A 13,742-nucleotide genomic window follows, 5' to 3' on the forward strand; every position below is an offset into this window, starting at 1 on the left:
TTGCTGCTACCTGCAAACAGGAACTGTTTACCTAGTCCTGTGTGGAGAGAGGTCTCAGCAACTCTCATTCTGGTGGACATGAGTGCAGGTTGAACACAGGCACTGCAGCAGCATCCTGCCTGCAACACACTTCACCAGACTAGTTTTCAATGTTATTGATTCTCCAGCTATGACTCCACCTGAAAAAGATCTGATTATCTACAGAGAAAACTCCAGCAACAGAGCAGTGATGTTTAATTCTGTAACAAAAGCCAGCTGAGTGTGACACAGCCATTCTTCTCAGTGTCTTGTCTTCAGGTCATCTGATGGAAAATCATTATTCTGTACTCCTGTGGCCAGATACACTTAAGTAGAAAAATACATACAAGCCATTTAAGGTTCTCCAGCAAGTTTTAATCAGTGTCTTCCTTCCTGATGTCTTAAAATGCTTTAAGATTGTCCTGTGAGCTCCTTTCAGCACTAAGCCATTATATACAAATTTTTTCCACTTGCTAACTACTTTTTTTTATTATCCCAAAGGAAAACTTCTTTTTCCTAAGAAGATCCTGAGCAAAATTTTCAAGCATTACCCCACATTCAAAAAATGTCATGTGGGACACTGGTATCATCAGGAGATTTTCCAGTTACTTCACATTACTGGTTAAGATTAAAGAACAGTGCTGAAAACTACTTGAAGTCTACTGAAGGTTTCCTTTTCTTGCCAAGACATTAAGCACACACCATAGGCAGTTTTTATTGCCAACTGAGAAGAAACCAAAGAACATGAAATGCATTTATTACCCAAAAAGCCAAACTCAGCAACACTTAGCATGGGAGTCATACCTGGAAAAATGGCTACATAGCAATTTGTAGATGAGATGCAGCTCCACATCAAACACTATCAGGAAGTTTTGCCTATGCAGTCATCTGCTTCCTCCAACCAGCTCTCATCTAGATCTGCTGTGACACTGCAACCAGCAAGTACATCAACTGACAGCCGGAATCAATATAAACCAGCAAGTTTCTGATGTAAAGAAATTGCTTTTCTTTTAAGAAGGTAGGAAGATATAGAACACAGGTTATGAAACAGTATTTGAGAGGTAGCCTAGTTGCTCATTTGACTGGCAGAGGTAGAGATAGTGGAGAAAGCAGTAGGGAAGGCCAGTCAAAACAGTAACTATCCCAAATTAGCTAGGATGAAAAAACAAGGGAAGAAAACTCTCAGCACGGGGCTGCTTATGATTCAGCTTCCTTGCCCACATCTACTCACTGTTACATAGGTGAGGTCATTCAAGGAGAGAATGCTTCCAGAGATAAGCAGGGAAGCAGCTTACCCACAGTGTGGCACATGCCAGTCCATCTCACAGATACATCTTACAGCTACGAAGGTTAAAGCAGCTACACAGCTCTCCTCTTTCGGCAGGGTGATAGAACTACAAAACCAAGTACATAGCCAACACTAGAAGCCAAGGTGTCTCAAATACCATTGGGTTTCCCTATAAACAATTCTCCATGCAATTTCCTCCCACAGGAAAACAGACCAACTAGTTTTGAGATGAAAGGCAACAAGTCACATTGGTCAGAGTCATCATGTATCAAAACCTTCCTGTCTTAAAAGCCGAGACATTTTGGTACAGAATCATACATAATGCTCCCTTGGGTTGATGTAGACTCTTCCAGGTCCTGAGTTCTGTGAGTATCTGCTGCTCCAGTTTTTGTAGTAGGTTTGCTGGTAAACAGGATACATTTGCTGGAGACTTTCTTGTTCCTGGGGCTCTTCAGTCTCACAAGTAAGTTGCCTTCCATTCACAGCTTTCTAAACACAAATTGAAGCAGCAGCAATCAGTTTCACAGTCATGCACAGACTCTGCAATTCTCATTCTTGTTAAGGCTTTAAGCAAAATAAAAGCTGCATGACCTCCCAAACAGTGCCATCAATCAAGAACCTAAACACTCCAATCACTAGAAGACATGACAGAAGTGCCAGCATCTGTTCAGAGTAGACCTCATACATTTGTTCCAAAGGAAGTTAGAATTTAAAGCCAAATAAATCTAAAAAGCAAATCACAAACTATGAAAATAAAGCACAGGAATGCTGACAGACATGTTATTCAGTAAGAACTTCAGAGCTGTACTGTTTAGGTACCTAAAGTAGTCAAAGCTCCCTAGTTAATCCAGAATATTACAATGATATTGACACTTTCCAGCTCCTGGACAGCAAACCCACACATCCAACAGTCAGTGACCAGGATGGAAAACATCCTTATAAACTTAGTGTAAGGGAGAAGCCTAAATCAAAGCTTCCATCAGCACTGTGAACCAGCTTCAGCTTGTTATTTACCATGTGGTGCAAGTCTCCAGTCTCTTTCTCTCTGCACTGGCTTTGCAAAGCAAAATGTTCTTTCTGAAAGAAAAAAAAGTCACAGTGGAAAGAAGTAAAAATTCAACCTGTAGAACAGCCTTATCTGACACAAATGCTCATCCTTGCCAAATGCTCTCTGCCTTGTCTTCACTACCTTGCAGAATACTTCTAACAAGCAGAAAAAAAAAGATGCTGTTGTCCACTTAAGTGTCATTTACACGTTTAATCTTGAGTTTATTCAAGCATAAGCATGTTTGAGAAAGACTGAAAAGCTTTATTTTAATGTGACATTGTTTTTAGACATGCCACAGGCTCAGAACAAAGTAAAACCCAAAAGCTTTCACAAGTATCATGCAGGTAAATTCTGAGTCTGTTCTGGCACCACAGTGCTTAACTGAAACAGAATTTTTTAACACACTACTGAGTGTAGAAGTGTTAGGAGCTTGTGGTTTAGAACTCCACTGAGAGGGACAGAGAATATCTAAATGTCACCCTTTTTAATCTTAGTTAATGAAAGGATTGCCTGAATTAGTGCCTTTAATACACAACTGAGGAATTCCTCTTTAAGTCAGTGGATTTCTTCCACTGCTCAGCTTCCCCTTGAGTCAACTCAAAACTCAGCTGCCAGACAAAACACAGACAAAAGCAATAGCTTTGTTGCTAAAACAGTTAAGAAAGGTGAGCCCATGGTCTTCATGGTAAGTAAAATTATTTACACTTCCTGTTTTAATTTACTCCATGTAATCTTCTTGTGTTTTGTACTTCTGCCTCACTCTTTTACAGCCACAAGTGAACTGTGTTTATTTAGTTCTTAAGATTCACACAAACTGGCATCTTCAAACACCAGTATGGAGAAATTACAGTGAGTACTCAATCACACTGTACTCATACACTTATGCAGCTTATTTAACACCATCATGCAAACACTGGTGTATACTTCAAGCTTGCATATCTGAGGGAGTAACTATACAAGACATCAGCTATCCATCACTATGAAATGTCTACAACATCCTCCTTTGCTTTAATACCAACACCCATTTAATCCGATGTGGGTAAAAAGTAGTTAAATATTGACTACTGGAGCACAAAGAGGAGGATTTAGAATAGATAAGTATTGGAAAAGACCTTTGAGATCATGAGTCTAACCTGTAACCCAACACTATCTAATCAACTAAACCGTGGCACCAAGCACCCCATCCAGTCTCTTCTTAAACACCTCCAGGGATGGTGACTCCACCACCTTCCTGGGCAGCACATTCCAATGGCCAATCTCTCTTTCTGGGAAGAATTTCTTGCTAACATCCAGCCTAAACCTCCCCTGGTGCAGCTTAAGACTGTGTCCTCTTGTTCTGTCACAGGTTGCCTGGGAGAAGAGACCAATCCCCACCTGGCTACAGCCTCCCTTCAGGTAGTTGTAGACAGCAATAAGGTCTCCCCTGAGCCTCCTCTTCTCCAGGCTAAGCAACCCCAGCTCTCTCAGCCTCTCCTCACAGGGCTGTGCTCCAAACCCCTCCCCAGCTTTGTTGCCCTTCTCTGGACATGTTCCAGCAGCTCAACATCTTTCCTAAACTGAGGGACCCAGAACTGGACACAGTATTTAGGCTCATGCAGTCACATCTGGAATACTTTGCAAGATCTGAAAGAAAAGGTGACGTGCATGATTTGAACAATAATCATACAGAGTGAGAAATGTGCAGGTTGCATTAACATCTTAGCAGCATCAACTTAAACTGACTCAAATCCTCTCTCAGTCGGCAGTGTGTGTATACAGAAGACACTGTTGCATTTCATTCTCCTGTGACTTTGCATCTCTGTGTGCAGCCTATCACTTCACAGAATGGTAAAGGATGGAAGAGACCTCTGGAGTCCAATCCCTCTGCCAAGGCAGGTTCACCTACAGAAAGTCACACAGGAATGTGTCCAGGTGAGTTTCGAATGTCTCCAGAGACTGAGACTCCACCACTTCCCTGGGCAGCCTGCTCCAGCACCCTAAAGTTCCTCCTCAGGTTTACATGGAACTTCCTGTGTTCAAGTTTGTGCCCATTACCCCTTGTCCTGCGACTGGGCACCATTGAAAAAAGACTGGTCCCATCCTCCTGACTCCCTCCCTTTCAGTATTGATCAGCATTAATCAGATCCCCACTCAGTCTTCTCTTTTCCAGACTAAAAGTCCCAATTCTCAGTCAGAGAGATGCTGCAAGTCCCCTCATCATTCAAGAAGCTGAACTTGATCTCCAATATAAAACTTAAAAGTGTTCATGCTGCATGAAAAGGTACATCCTCTTAAAGTATTTTTGCACCAGATATTATACACCATTCAAAATGCTGCACAGTGCATCCAGAACAGTTTCAGGCCAGTTCTTACACTTCAGATTCGTGGCAGATACTTGCACTGTGACTGAACCTGATCACGCCTTGCTGCTGACAATGTAGTCACACCAGAAGCTTACCTCTCAAATACCTAGAGAGGCTCACCAGCATGCCTCTCATTTAGGACCAGACACTGCAGTTCAATGAGCATTTGGAACAGAAGTTCCATGGCTTGCACAGACTTTTTAGTCAAACACAAGAAGACAGGCTGCTAACGTGCTGCTTTTACCTCTCGTACAGCTATCCAAGTGTTGGCTTGTTACACCAAACAAATGCAACCAGTCATCTCCTGGCTAAAGCCAGCTTTTTGTCACTTCCTTCAGGCATAACAGTATGTGTTGATTACAGGCACTATCAGCTAGAAAGGCAGCCTCCTGCTCTAGCAGTTCCAGTTTTGGAGTTCCACAGAAGAGAGAAAGAACAGGTGCAGTAACAATGCCAGCATCCATTATTTTAAATAAAGCACAGTTTACATCTAGCCTGAAATAAATAAGCTCTCTCCTCCCTTTCCCTAAACAGCTTAAAACTGTATTTATCCAGTGTGAAGGGAAGAAGCATTCCATTCTTTCTGTTTAGGGTCTTTATTTACAAAATACATTTAGATAAAACATTTGGTTATATGCTCCAAGACTGCAGTCAGCTCCAACTTTCCTCAGTTCTTATGTATGCACAGACAGAAGCCACAGTAAGCAAACCCAAGGAACAATTCAAACCCAGCAGAATGCTAAGACAGAAAAGAATAAGGTATGCACTGTCTGAGTAGCTCTGCAAAGGATTCATACAATGGTTTGGGTTGGAAGGGACCTCCAAGATCATCTAGTTTCAATCCTCCTGCCATGGGCAGCGACACCTTTTACCAGACCAGGTTGCTCAAGGCCCCATCCAACATGGCCTTGAACACTGCCAGGGAGGGGACATCCACGACTTCCCTGGGCAACCTGACTCTAAAAACCAGACCAATACAATATACACTAAAAATCCCTGAAGGCACTCTAGGAGAGTCAGGTATTTGTCACAGAACTGATAGTCCTTTGCTGCTGATATACTTAAGAAACAAGATAAAATTATAAGCTACATAACTACAAGCATTTAGAAGTGATTTAGTGATTTGCACTGGGAATCAAACCCATACTCCAGTACAAGCAGTCACACCAAAGCCCAAATTCCAGCATACTCCCATCATTCAGTCTTTATCAGCTTAAAAACCAGCAGCTGCTACTAGTAAGCAAGATGCTGTTTCAAGTCCCTTGTCCCCCTCTGTGAAGACTCTTCTATAAAATTGTGTACTTCTCTTCATTGCAGAACTTCAGCTGCAGCTTGTTCTGCTTCAAGAGGACCAGAGTCTGTCAAACACTATTATAGATACAAAAGGGATCCATTTGCCAGTTTCCTCACCTCTGAGACTTCAGCAACAAAGATGTAAGATTCAGGTATGACACGTGCTGAGAAACCTCTTGGCTGTGAGCTAATCATTGCTAGAGAAGCAAAATCTGACTAAACCAGCATAAGCTGTACACAAACACTTACCTGAAGCATAGCTTCTTTCTGTGGCACAGAGAATGCTCTCTCCTCACAGGTGGATGGTTTATGAGTGGGTGGAAGATCAATCCTGTAATAAAGAATGAAATACAACATGCTGTGTTGTGAAGTCCAATTGAAAGGCCAGATATTTTTTATGTTAGCTGCAAAAATCATCCAACACTCAACATTCAGGGACAAATCACTTTCAGTCACCAATGACACACGTGAAATATTGCAAGGGTAACATCCACCACTGGCAATAACTCAGTCACGCACTGCCTATTGAAAAGCACTGCCTGTAATTTGCTATTTATCATTGTTATTTATTGTTATTTATCCTATAAAGTGCCAAGCAGGCCGAACTCCACACACACTCCAAGTAGGATTAGAGGCTACTGGTATCTATCATCATTTCCAGGTTATAAGGTACACTGAGCCACAGTTACTACTACATTATTTCTCTGAAAAGCCCTTGAGAAAGCTTTGCAGTCAGTACATGCAAAGCTACTGCATTGTAACTCTCTCAGTGAAAGCAAATGGTTATAACACAATTACAGTGCTTAAGACTACTCATGTAAATGTGCTTCAGCTACAGAAATTAAAAGCAAAACAAGAAAACAGTACTTCTAACCATGTTAGGAGTTATGTTGTAGAGAAATGCTTGACTCATCTTGCTAGCTCAATAGATGCAAATGCTGAGCCTTATTTTATCTGCAGCTAAGTTATTTTATTCTGCTCCTCATTAAGTATATTCAGACACGACAGACATTTTCATTCCCCATTCAGTTGAAGTGTTAACTGTATACAGCATGTGTGAAACAACTCATATTTAGAGATATTCCAAGCCATCATTGCTTTGGATGCCTATTCCAAACAGAGTCTAGACACCATCCACTTGAACTGACAAAATCCTTTCAGACGTTTTTTTGTTTGCTCCTTCTTGTTTGACCATATTGGTTGCTTTAAAAAGTAAATCACATCTGTGCCAGAGACTTGAGGAAACAAACAGCCTTCCAGAAAGCACTTTTAAGTCAGTTATTTCTAAGCAAGCACCCACAGGCGTGTGCTTCACTTTACACAGCTCAGGATAAATCTCAGTGGACCTTCCCTTCTGCAGAGCATGGCTGCTTTGTTCTCCTGTAAGACCTGCCGTTAAGATAAGCTAGCAGTCTGTGGCATCTGTCAAGGTCGACCCTCTCCCCTGCCCTCCAGTTCAATCAATGAGCAGTTCTTTTAAAGTAACTTCTGAAGAGATAAAGAATTCTGTCACCCCTGAAGTTGCCCTCAGCTCCCCAATTTCTTTTCCAGAAATACAAGAGATGTCACACTTAAAATATTCTGAAACCGACAGCAGAACAGCTGCTGAGGGAACTCAAACCTTGAAATTCCTGCATAGAACAAACTCTCAATGAAAACACTCAAGCCAAGCAAACTGAAACCAAACCCACCCAACAGATACTCACACTTTGTCAAGATAGGACGGCCTTTTCTTCCGTGGAGTCAGCAGCACTGTCACAAAGATGGTAATGATAAAGAGAGCAAGGACTGCTCCAATCACAGCCCCTGCTACGGCAACAGAAGAGGTCTGCTTAAATGGCACATCTGCAATGTGATAGCATAGATGACACCTTTCAGAAGTTCACATACTTTTAAAACTCAGATAAGCTACTTCAGCACTGGTCTGAGAAACGTTTCTTGCCTCTGTGACCAAACAAAACCCTGTCCTGTACTAGCAGTCTGGCAGCATTGGCTTCAGTGACTCAAACTGTCTGCAAGAAGAGAGCTCATCAACATCATTTCCAAAGGGCCACTGAGTGCTTTCAGTAAGTAGTAACCCCATGCTTTTGCTTCCAATTTCAGGGCAAGATGAAGCTACAGAACACATGCTTTGCACTTATATGAGCAAACCAGGTGTTAACAAGCTAGACAGCTATGGCTTTATTGGCAAGCCACTTAAGTCTGCAGAAAGAAAAAGAGGGAAATCTTAAAATCAGGGGGGAAAAGATGTACTGCTAGGAGCAATGAACACACAAACTTACTTATACTTTGCTTACACTTATCACAGCAACCCCTAAGATCATCTAGCATCACCAGGACTTCATACTTCAAGCTGCATGAAACAATCACTTCTACAAATAAATGTTAACAAAGCAGGAGGAAAAGCTCTTTTTCATGGGGGAAGTATTTTCCTTTTGACCTTAGCATTGTCAAATCTGATGTTAAAGCAGCTCTCATTCTGCATTAAGGCACTTTTCAGTCTTTAAAGGTCATCTGTTTCACTATGTCAGGAATTCAGTCAGGTTTACGTCTCCAAACTGTGAAGCCTGCTAGCATGCTTCAGCTCAGCATCATTCATCTGAGTGTCTCCAACCTGCATTTACATACTTATCAAAACATTGCACAACTGGAGTAATTCACATGAGCTTGACTAAAACTTTGAGATGGTAGCATACAGAACTAATGCTCTGCTGACATTAGCTACTGGGGCAGAAGGGTAACAGCAAGGGTATTTAAAATTCATATAGTTCTATATTAGTAACATTTCCAATGCAGTTGGCTTGTTATTTTCCCACAGAAATGATTCTCTGCTTCTCCAGCATGACACAAGCATCCTCTATTCGGTCTCTGACCAGAGAACATTTTAGAACCCTCTTCAGCTCTATATTCTATTCCTAGGCCAAGCCCCCAAACTATGCAGCATGTTTTACTGATTACTCCTAATACCATTGCTGTTTGGCTAGACAAAGTATTCTTTGTATCTCTGATTTAGAGAACAAACCAAACCATCTTAATTCCATCCCGATAAAGGGACTACTGTCCTCCCACTGCTACAGAAGACCTGACAGCAATGTTCCCCAGGATCACTCACGCAGGTAGGTTTAAGTAGCTTAAACAAATATCAAATTTAACAGCTCACAAAAATCACCTAAATTAAGGCATGAAGTCATAAAGTCATAGATTAGTAACTTGCAGTAAAACTAATGCACTCCAAAAGATGAACACAGCATGCCACTGTCAGTGGTCACTGTTCCATTTCACAAAGCTCCACTCGTATGTCAGACACAAGGTAGGAGTCCTAGGTTCTTCTGAAGGAGGGACACATCAGTGAGTGGAGGGCTCACTGAAACACTGCACTGTAGCTGGTTTAAGGTGATTTTACACTGAGGGTCCTCTGAAGTGAGAAAATTGCAGGTAGCTAATCCAGAATCACAAAATGGTTTAGATTGGGACCTCAAAGATCATCCCAACATGGCATGGGCAGGGGTACCTCCCACTAGGCCAGGTTGCTCAAGGCCTCATCCAGCCTGGCACAGAACAGCTCTAGGGAGGGGGCATTCACAACCTCCCTGGGCAACCTGTTCCAGTTTCTCACCACACTCCCAGGAAAGAATTTCATCCCAATACCTGATGTAAATCTTCCCTCCTCCAGTTTGAAACTGATGCCCCTCACCTATCACTACACTTCCCGATAAGAAGTCCCTCCCCAGCTCTCATTTAGCCCCTTTCAGGTACTGGAAGGCTACTCCAAGGTCTCCCTGGAGACTTCTCCAGGCTGAAGAGATGCAACTCTCTCAGCCTGTCCTCATAAGAAAGCGGCTCTAGCCCCCAGACATCTTCATGGCCGCTTTCTGGACCCATGTAAGCGGGTTCGTGTTCTTCTTATGCTGGGGAATCCAGAGCTGAACAGGGTACCCAGGCAGGATCATATTCTGTTTTTCATCCACCAACATCCTCAAGTCCTCCTCCACAGGGCTGCTCTCAATCCAGTCATTGCCCAGCCTGTATTTGCACATGGGATTGCCTGTAGAGGATTATCTTGCACTTGACCTTCTTGAACTTCATATGGGGCTAGACCAACTCTCCAGGCTGCCAAGGTCCCTCTGGATAACATCCCTTCCGTCTGGTGTGTCAGTCACAGCATACAACTTACTGAGGGTGCCTCAATCCCATTGTCCATGTCACTGGCAAAGACAGCACTGGTCCCAGTACCAGCTCCTGAGGAGCACCACTCGTTACCAGTCACACTTGGACACTGAGCCCTTGGCCACAACTGTTTTAAGTGCAGCCATCCAGCCAACTCCTTACCCACTGAGCAGTCCATCGGTCATATCCATGTGCCTCCCATTTAGAAACAAGCACATCATGTTGGACAGTGTCAAATGCCTTGCACAAGTTCTGTATGCTCTTAGGTCCAGAATTCATGGAGATGCTTTGGTCTTGTGATTACACAGAAGAGTTTCCTTATTGTTTCAAACTGTGCTAACTCTACAGTGCCTTTCACCCCCAGCCCCCTGCAAGATTCTGCTTTCAGTTTTCAAACATCATAAAGTATTTTAGTTCCAATGAGAGCTGAACAAGCAAATCCCATTTTGGATGAGATGGTAAGAGCCATCCATGTACCTCTCAACACCAGGGGAAAAAAGGCAGCGTCACAGCAAGTGCTGCAACGTACAGGAACTCAAGTGCAATTATCCCAGGCCTTGTGTAATTTGCTTTTAGTCTGCAAAAAAAGCAGTCACAAAAAACCCCAAATCTCTCAGTCTAACCTGAGGAACAATCAGAAGCCCAGACCACCATGCCAAGCTGAATAAGTGAGAGAACACCAAGATACATGGTGCCAGCTACACAGCTTGTTAACCAGCACAGATGACCACAGATAAACTGCAAGAAACACAGGTAAAGCAGAGCTACAGCAACTGAAAACAAAAGCCCCAAATATTTATGTTTGGGTTTTTTGAGAACATGAATTCTCTCTAGTGTGCCAGCTGTGCTTGCAGTGAGTCTATGTGGACAGCAACTATCCCTACCCATCTTCCTCAAGGTTCAGACTTGAAAAAGTTAAGTTTCTGAAGACACTTGTTTTAGAAGCTCAGGGTGTCCAAGAGGAAAGGCTAAGAAGTCCTCCTTCCACACTTCAGCTTATTCAACTGAGCCTCTGGCTTTTTCCAGCTTCAAGGACACACCTGTCAAACATTTCTTGACCACTGTCTATGTTCCAGATCATAAGAAAAAGTTTATTCACACAAAAGCCATTTGTACTTACAATCATTTCTTTTTACAGCAGACAGAACGTACAAAACATTGCAACACGCAGGAGCCCTACCCCTACTACCAACTTCAAGAACATTTCAAGTTCTTAACCCAGAGGAATTAAATATATATATATATATATTTTAAAAATCCAAACCAAAAAGAAATCCACAGAGACAGAAACAAGATATCCCATGTGGAAAACAGGTTTCTAGTTATGTTTATTTCCAAGTAACACCATCTTTTAAAGATGATATATTAAGCATTTTATTATCTGAAGAGACTTAGGATCTCTTTATTCCAGAAACAGTTTGTATCAGAACCTTCTGCTAGAAATTTGACTCCTTCCCTTGTATTTTGCACTCAAACTACAGATACACACAATGTCATCTGCTGTTGTTCTTTGAGACTTTGGTCAGTAATGTATTGGTACCCCACCAATCTAAACATGGACCTCGAGTTGTTTAGGGATGCTTTTCCACTTGAATTTCAAATGAAGCTGTTGTCTTAATCCTTTTCAAAGGCATGCAGTCATGTGCAACCACAGTGCTTAATACAACCATTTTTGTCAAGCTCTAAATGCTGTAAGCTACCAAAAGATAAGAATAGAAAAGAACTTGCAGCTTGAATGCTCATGAAACCATTGTAATCAGGTAGCCTGTTTCATTTTAGAGTTAGCAGAGATGTTTCCCCTTCCCGGGTTTCAAATACTAATAGCTTCAAACACTGATCAGCTTCATTTTCTTGAGCTAAACATGTAAAATTGGCAGTTCAAAGGGACCTACTATTCTAATTAGGAACTTATCATTCTTCTGTAATCCATCCCAAGTGATTTCATTCCTCCCTGCACGTTTGGCAGAATTAGCTTGGTGAACCTGCTCAAGGCAAAGTAGAACTGCTTCAGATGGCAAGCAAGGTGCCCTACACTGAACGCACCCAATGTCATTTGAAAGAGCAAAAACCTGTTGTTAAACCAGTATTGATTCTTTGAAGGGAAAACAAACCCACTGCGGTACCAAGACTGCACAACACATCTAGGCTCCTCCAAAACCACTGCAAGGTGTTTCAGTAGATGAAGTAGCAATGCAAGTGTTCACTTCCCTACTAATAACGCGAAATTCCAGTCACTGTCTTCAAAGCAACAACTCTTAACTTATTCAGAAACGGCAGAAAATCGGTGTTTTAGCTTCTGGTGGTAAAACAAAGCAAAAGCTCTGACAACTCTTAGCATGCTTTATGTTTAGTGGTACCTGGGAAAAACAAGGAAACTGGCATTAGCCTCCAGCTTCAAAAGCTATTAGTTTTCTTCTTACTTATGTCAGTTCTCCAGGTTTCAAATTCAGTGGCAAGATTCCCACAAAGCCTCAGAAACTGGTCTCAAATTATACCCTGCTCACTTGCAAAGAGTCTTGTAACCATTAATGAGCTTTGACACCCTCCTGATTACAGGTTTGACAAAATATCCTACTGTAGGTATATGTGCAGACACCGGCATAAGCTTTGGAAACCAGTGACTACAAAAATAATGTTTCATCTGATTCGGTGACAAGCCTTTGACCTGGTCACACAGTTACTTCTCAAACTCTTGTTCCTAAGTTAGTTTCAGTGCAACGACTTCAGTACAAGAAGGCTCATTAAAATGCTAAGAGGTATTCACTTTTGTGCAGAAAGAACTAAAAATAAAGCTTTGAATCTGCTGTAACTCATTTTAATTGGTGAAGTATTTGCTATACAGAAGCGCTGAGTTTACCCTGGATGGTATCTAGACTGGACTAATTCACTTAATCTGCAAAGTAAATGACCCAGAGGATTCTATTTTATCCTTGCCTTAGGTAAACTCCTTTTGAAATCAGAGAGCAAAGACACCCACTTTGGATTCTTCAACAATTTTTTTGAATGGCAACTTTAATTTAGCCTTTTGAACCTCTGACACAGACCAAGGTAAGCACTCTGCATGAAGACTCAAACCGTAAACAGTAGTACAGCATAGGGAAAAAAAAAAAAGAGAAAGGAAAAAAAAAAAGCAGCTCCAATACATTTTCCCCAGATTCAGTATTTTGTGTTGAGTCCCAATATAAAAAAACCAAAAGAAAACAACCCAAAAAAACCAACCAAACCAATGTCAAGTTTCAAAAAGTGTCTTCCTGCTCCTGTGTTTAAGTATAAACAATCTGAAAGCGACCAGCCCGTGACAGGAACTGCAGGTATGCTTGGTTTCCAGTGGTCACTACACATACCACTCCCTCCGAGATATTACTGAGCCATCTATGTGAGAAACAAAGTCTTCTTCATTGTCATCGAAACATTCACCACCCATGTACTTCATTCCCAAGGTTCCACCTTCGTAGTAATCCATGGGTCTCTCATAACGTTCCTGGTACCTGTTAATATTGTCTAGGTTGTTCCAGTCTGGCTTTTCAAATTCTTCTAAATAATCTTTAGAGATTAAGCTGTTCATGGGATGCTTTATCTCTTTTTT

General features: G+C 41.8%; 1 protein-coding gene across 1 annotated transcript in view; it reads right to left on the reverse strand.

Moving 5' to 3' along the window:
- Positions 1 to 1,270: 1,270 nt before the first annotated feature.
- NECTIN3 (nectin cell adhesion molecule 3) overlaps positions 1,271 to 13,742 on the reverse strand; it is a 48,146-nt gene continuing 35,674 nt past the window's right edge. Inside the window, exons 6-9 of the mRNA XM_054163452.1 lie at positions 7,696 to 7,834; positions 6,239 to 6,320; positions 2,321 to 2,383; positions 1,271 to 1,795 (exon numbers count right to left, since the gene is read on the reverse strand). Coding sequence (XP_054019427.1) covers positions 1,619 to 1,795; positions 2,321 to 2,383; positions 6,239 to 6,320; positions 7,696 to 7,834 — 461 coding nt within the window. The 3' untranslated portion in view covers positions 1,271 to 1,618. The remainder of the gene's footprint in view (positions 1,796 to 2,320; positions 2,384 to 6,238; positions 6,321 to 7,695; positions 7,835 to 13,742) is intronic.

This window comes from Dryobates pubescens, chromosome 8 (assembly GCF_014839835.1).
Source record: "Dryobates pubescens isolate bDryPub1 chromosome 8, bDryPub1.pri, whole genome shotgun sequence".
NCBI lineage: Eukaryota > Metazoa > Chordata > Aves > Piciformes > Picidae > Dryobates > Dryobates pubescens.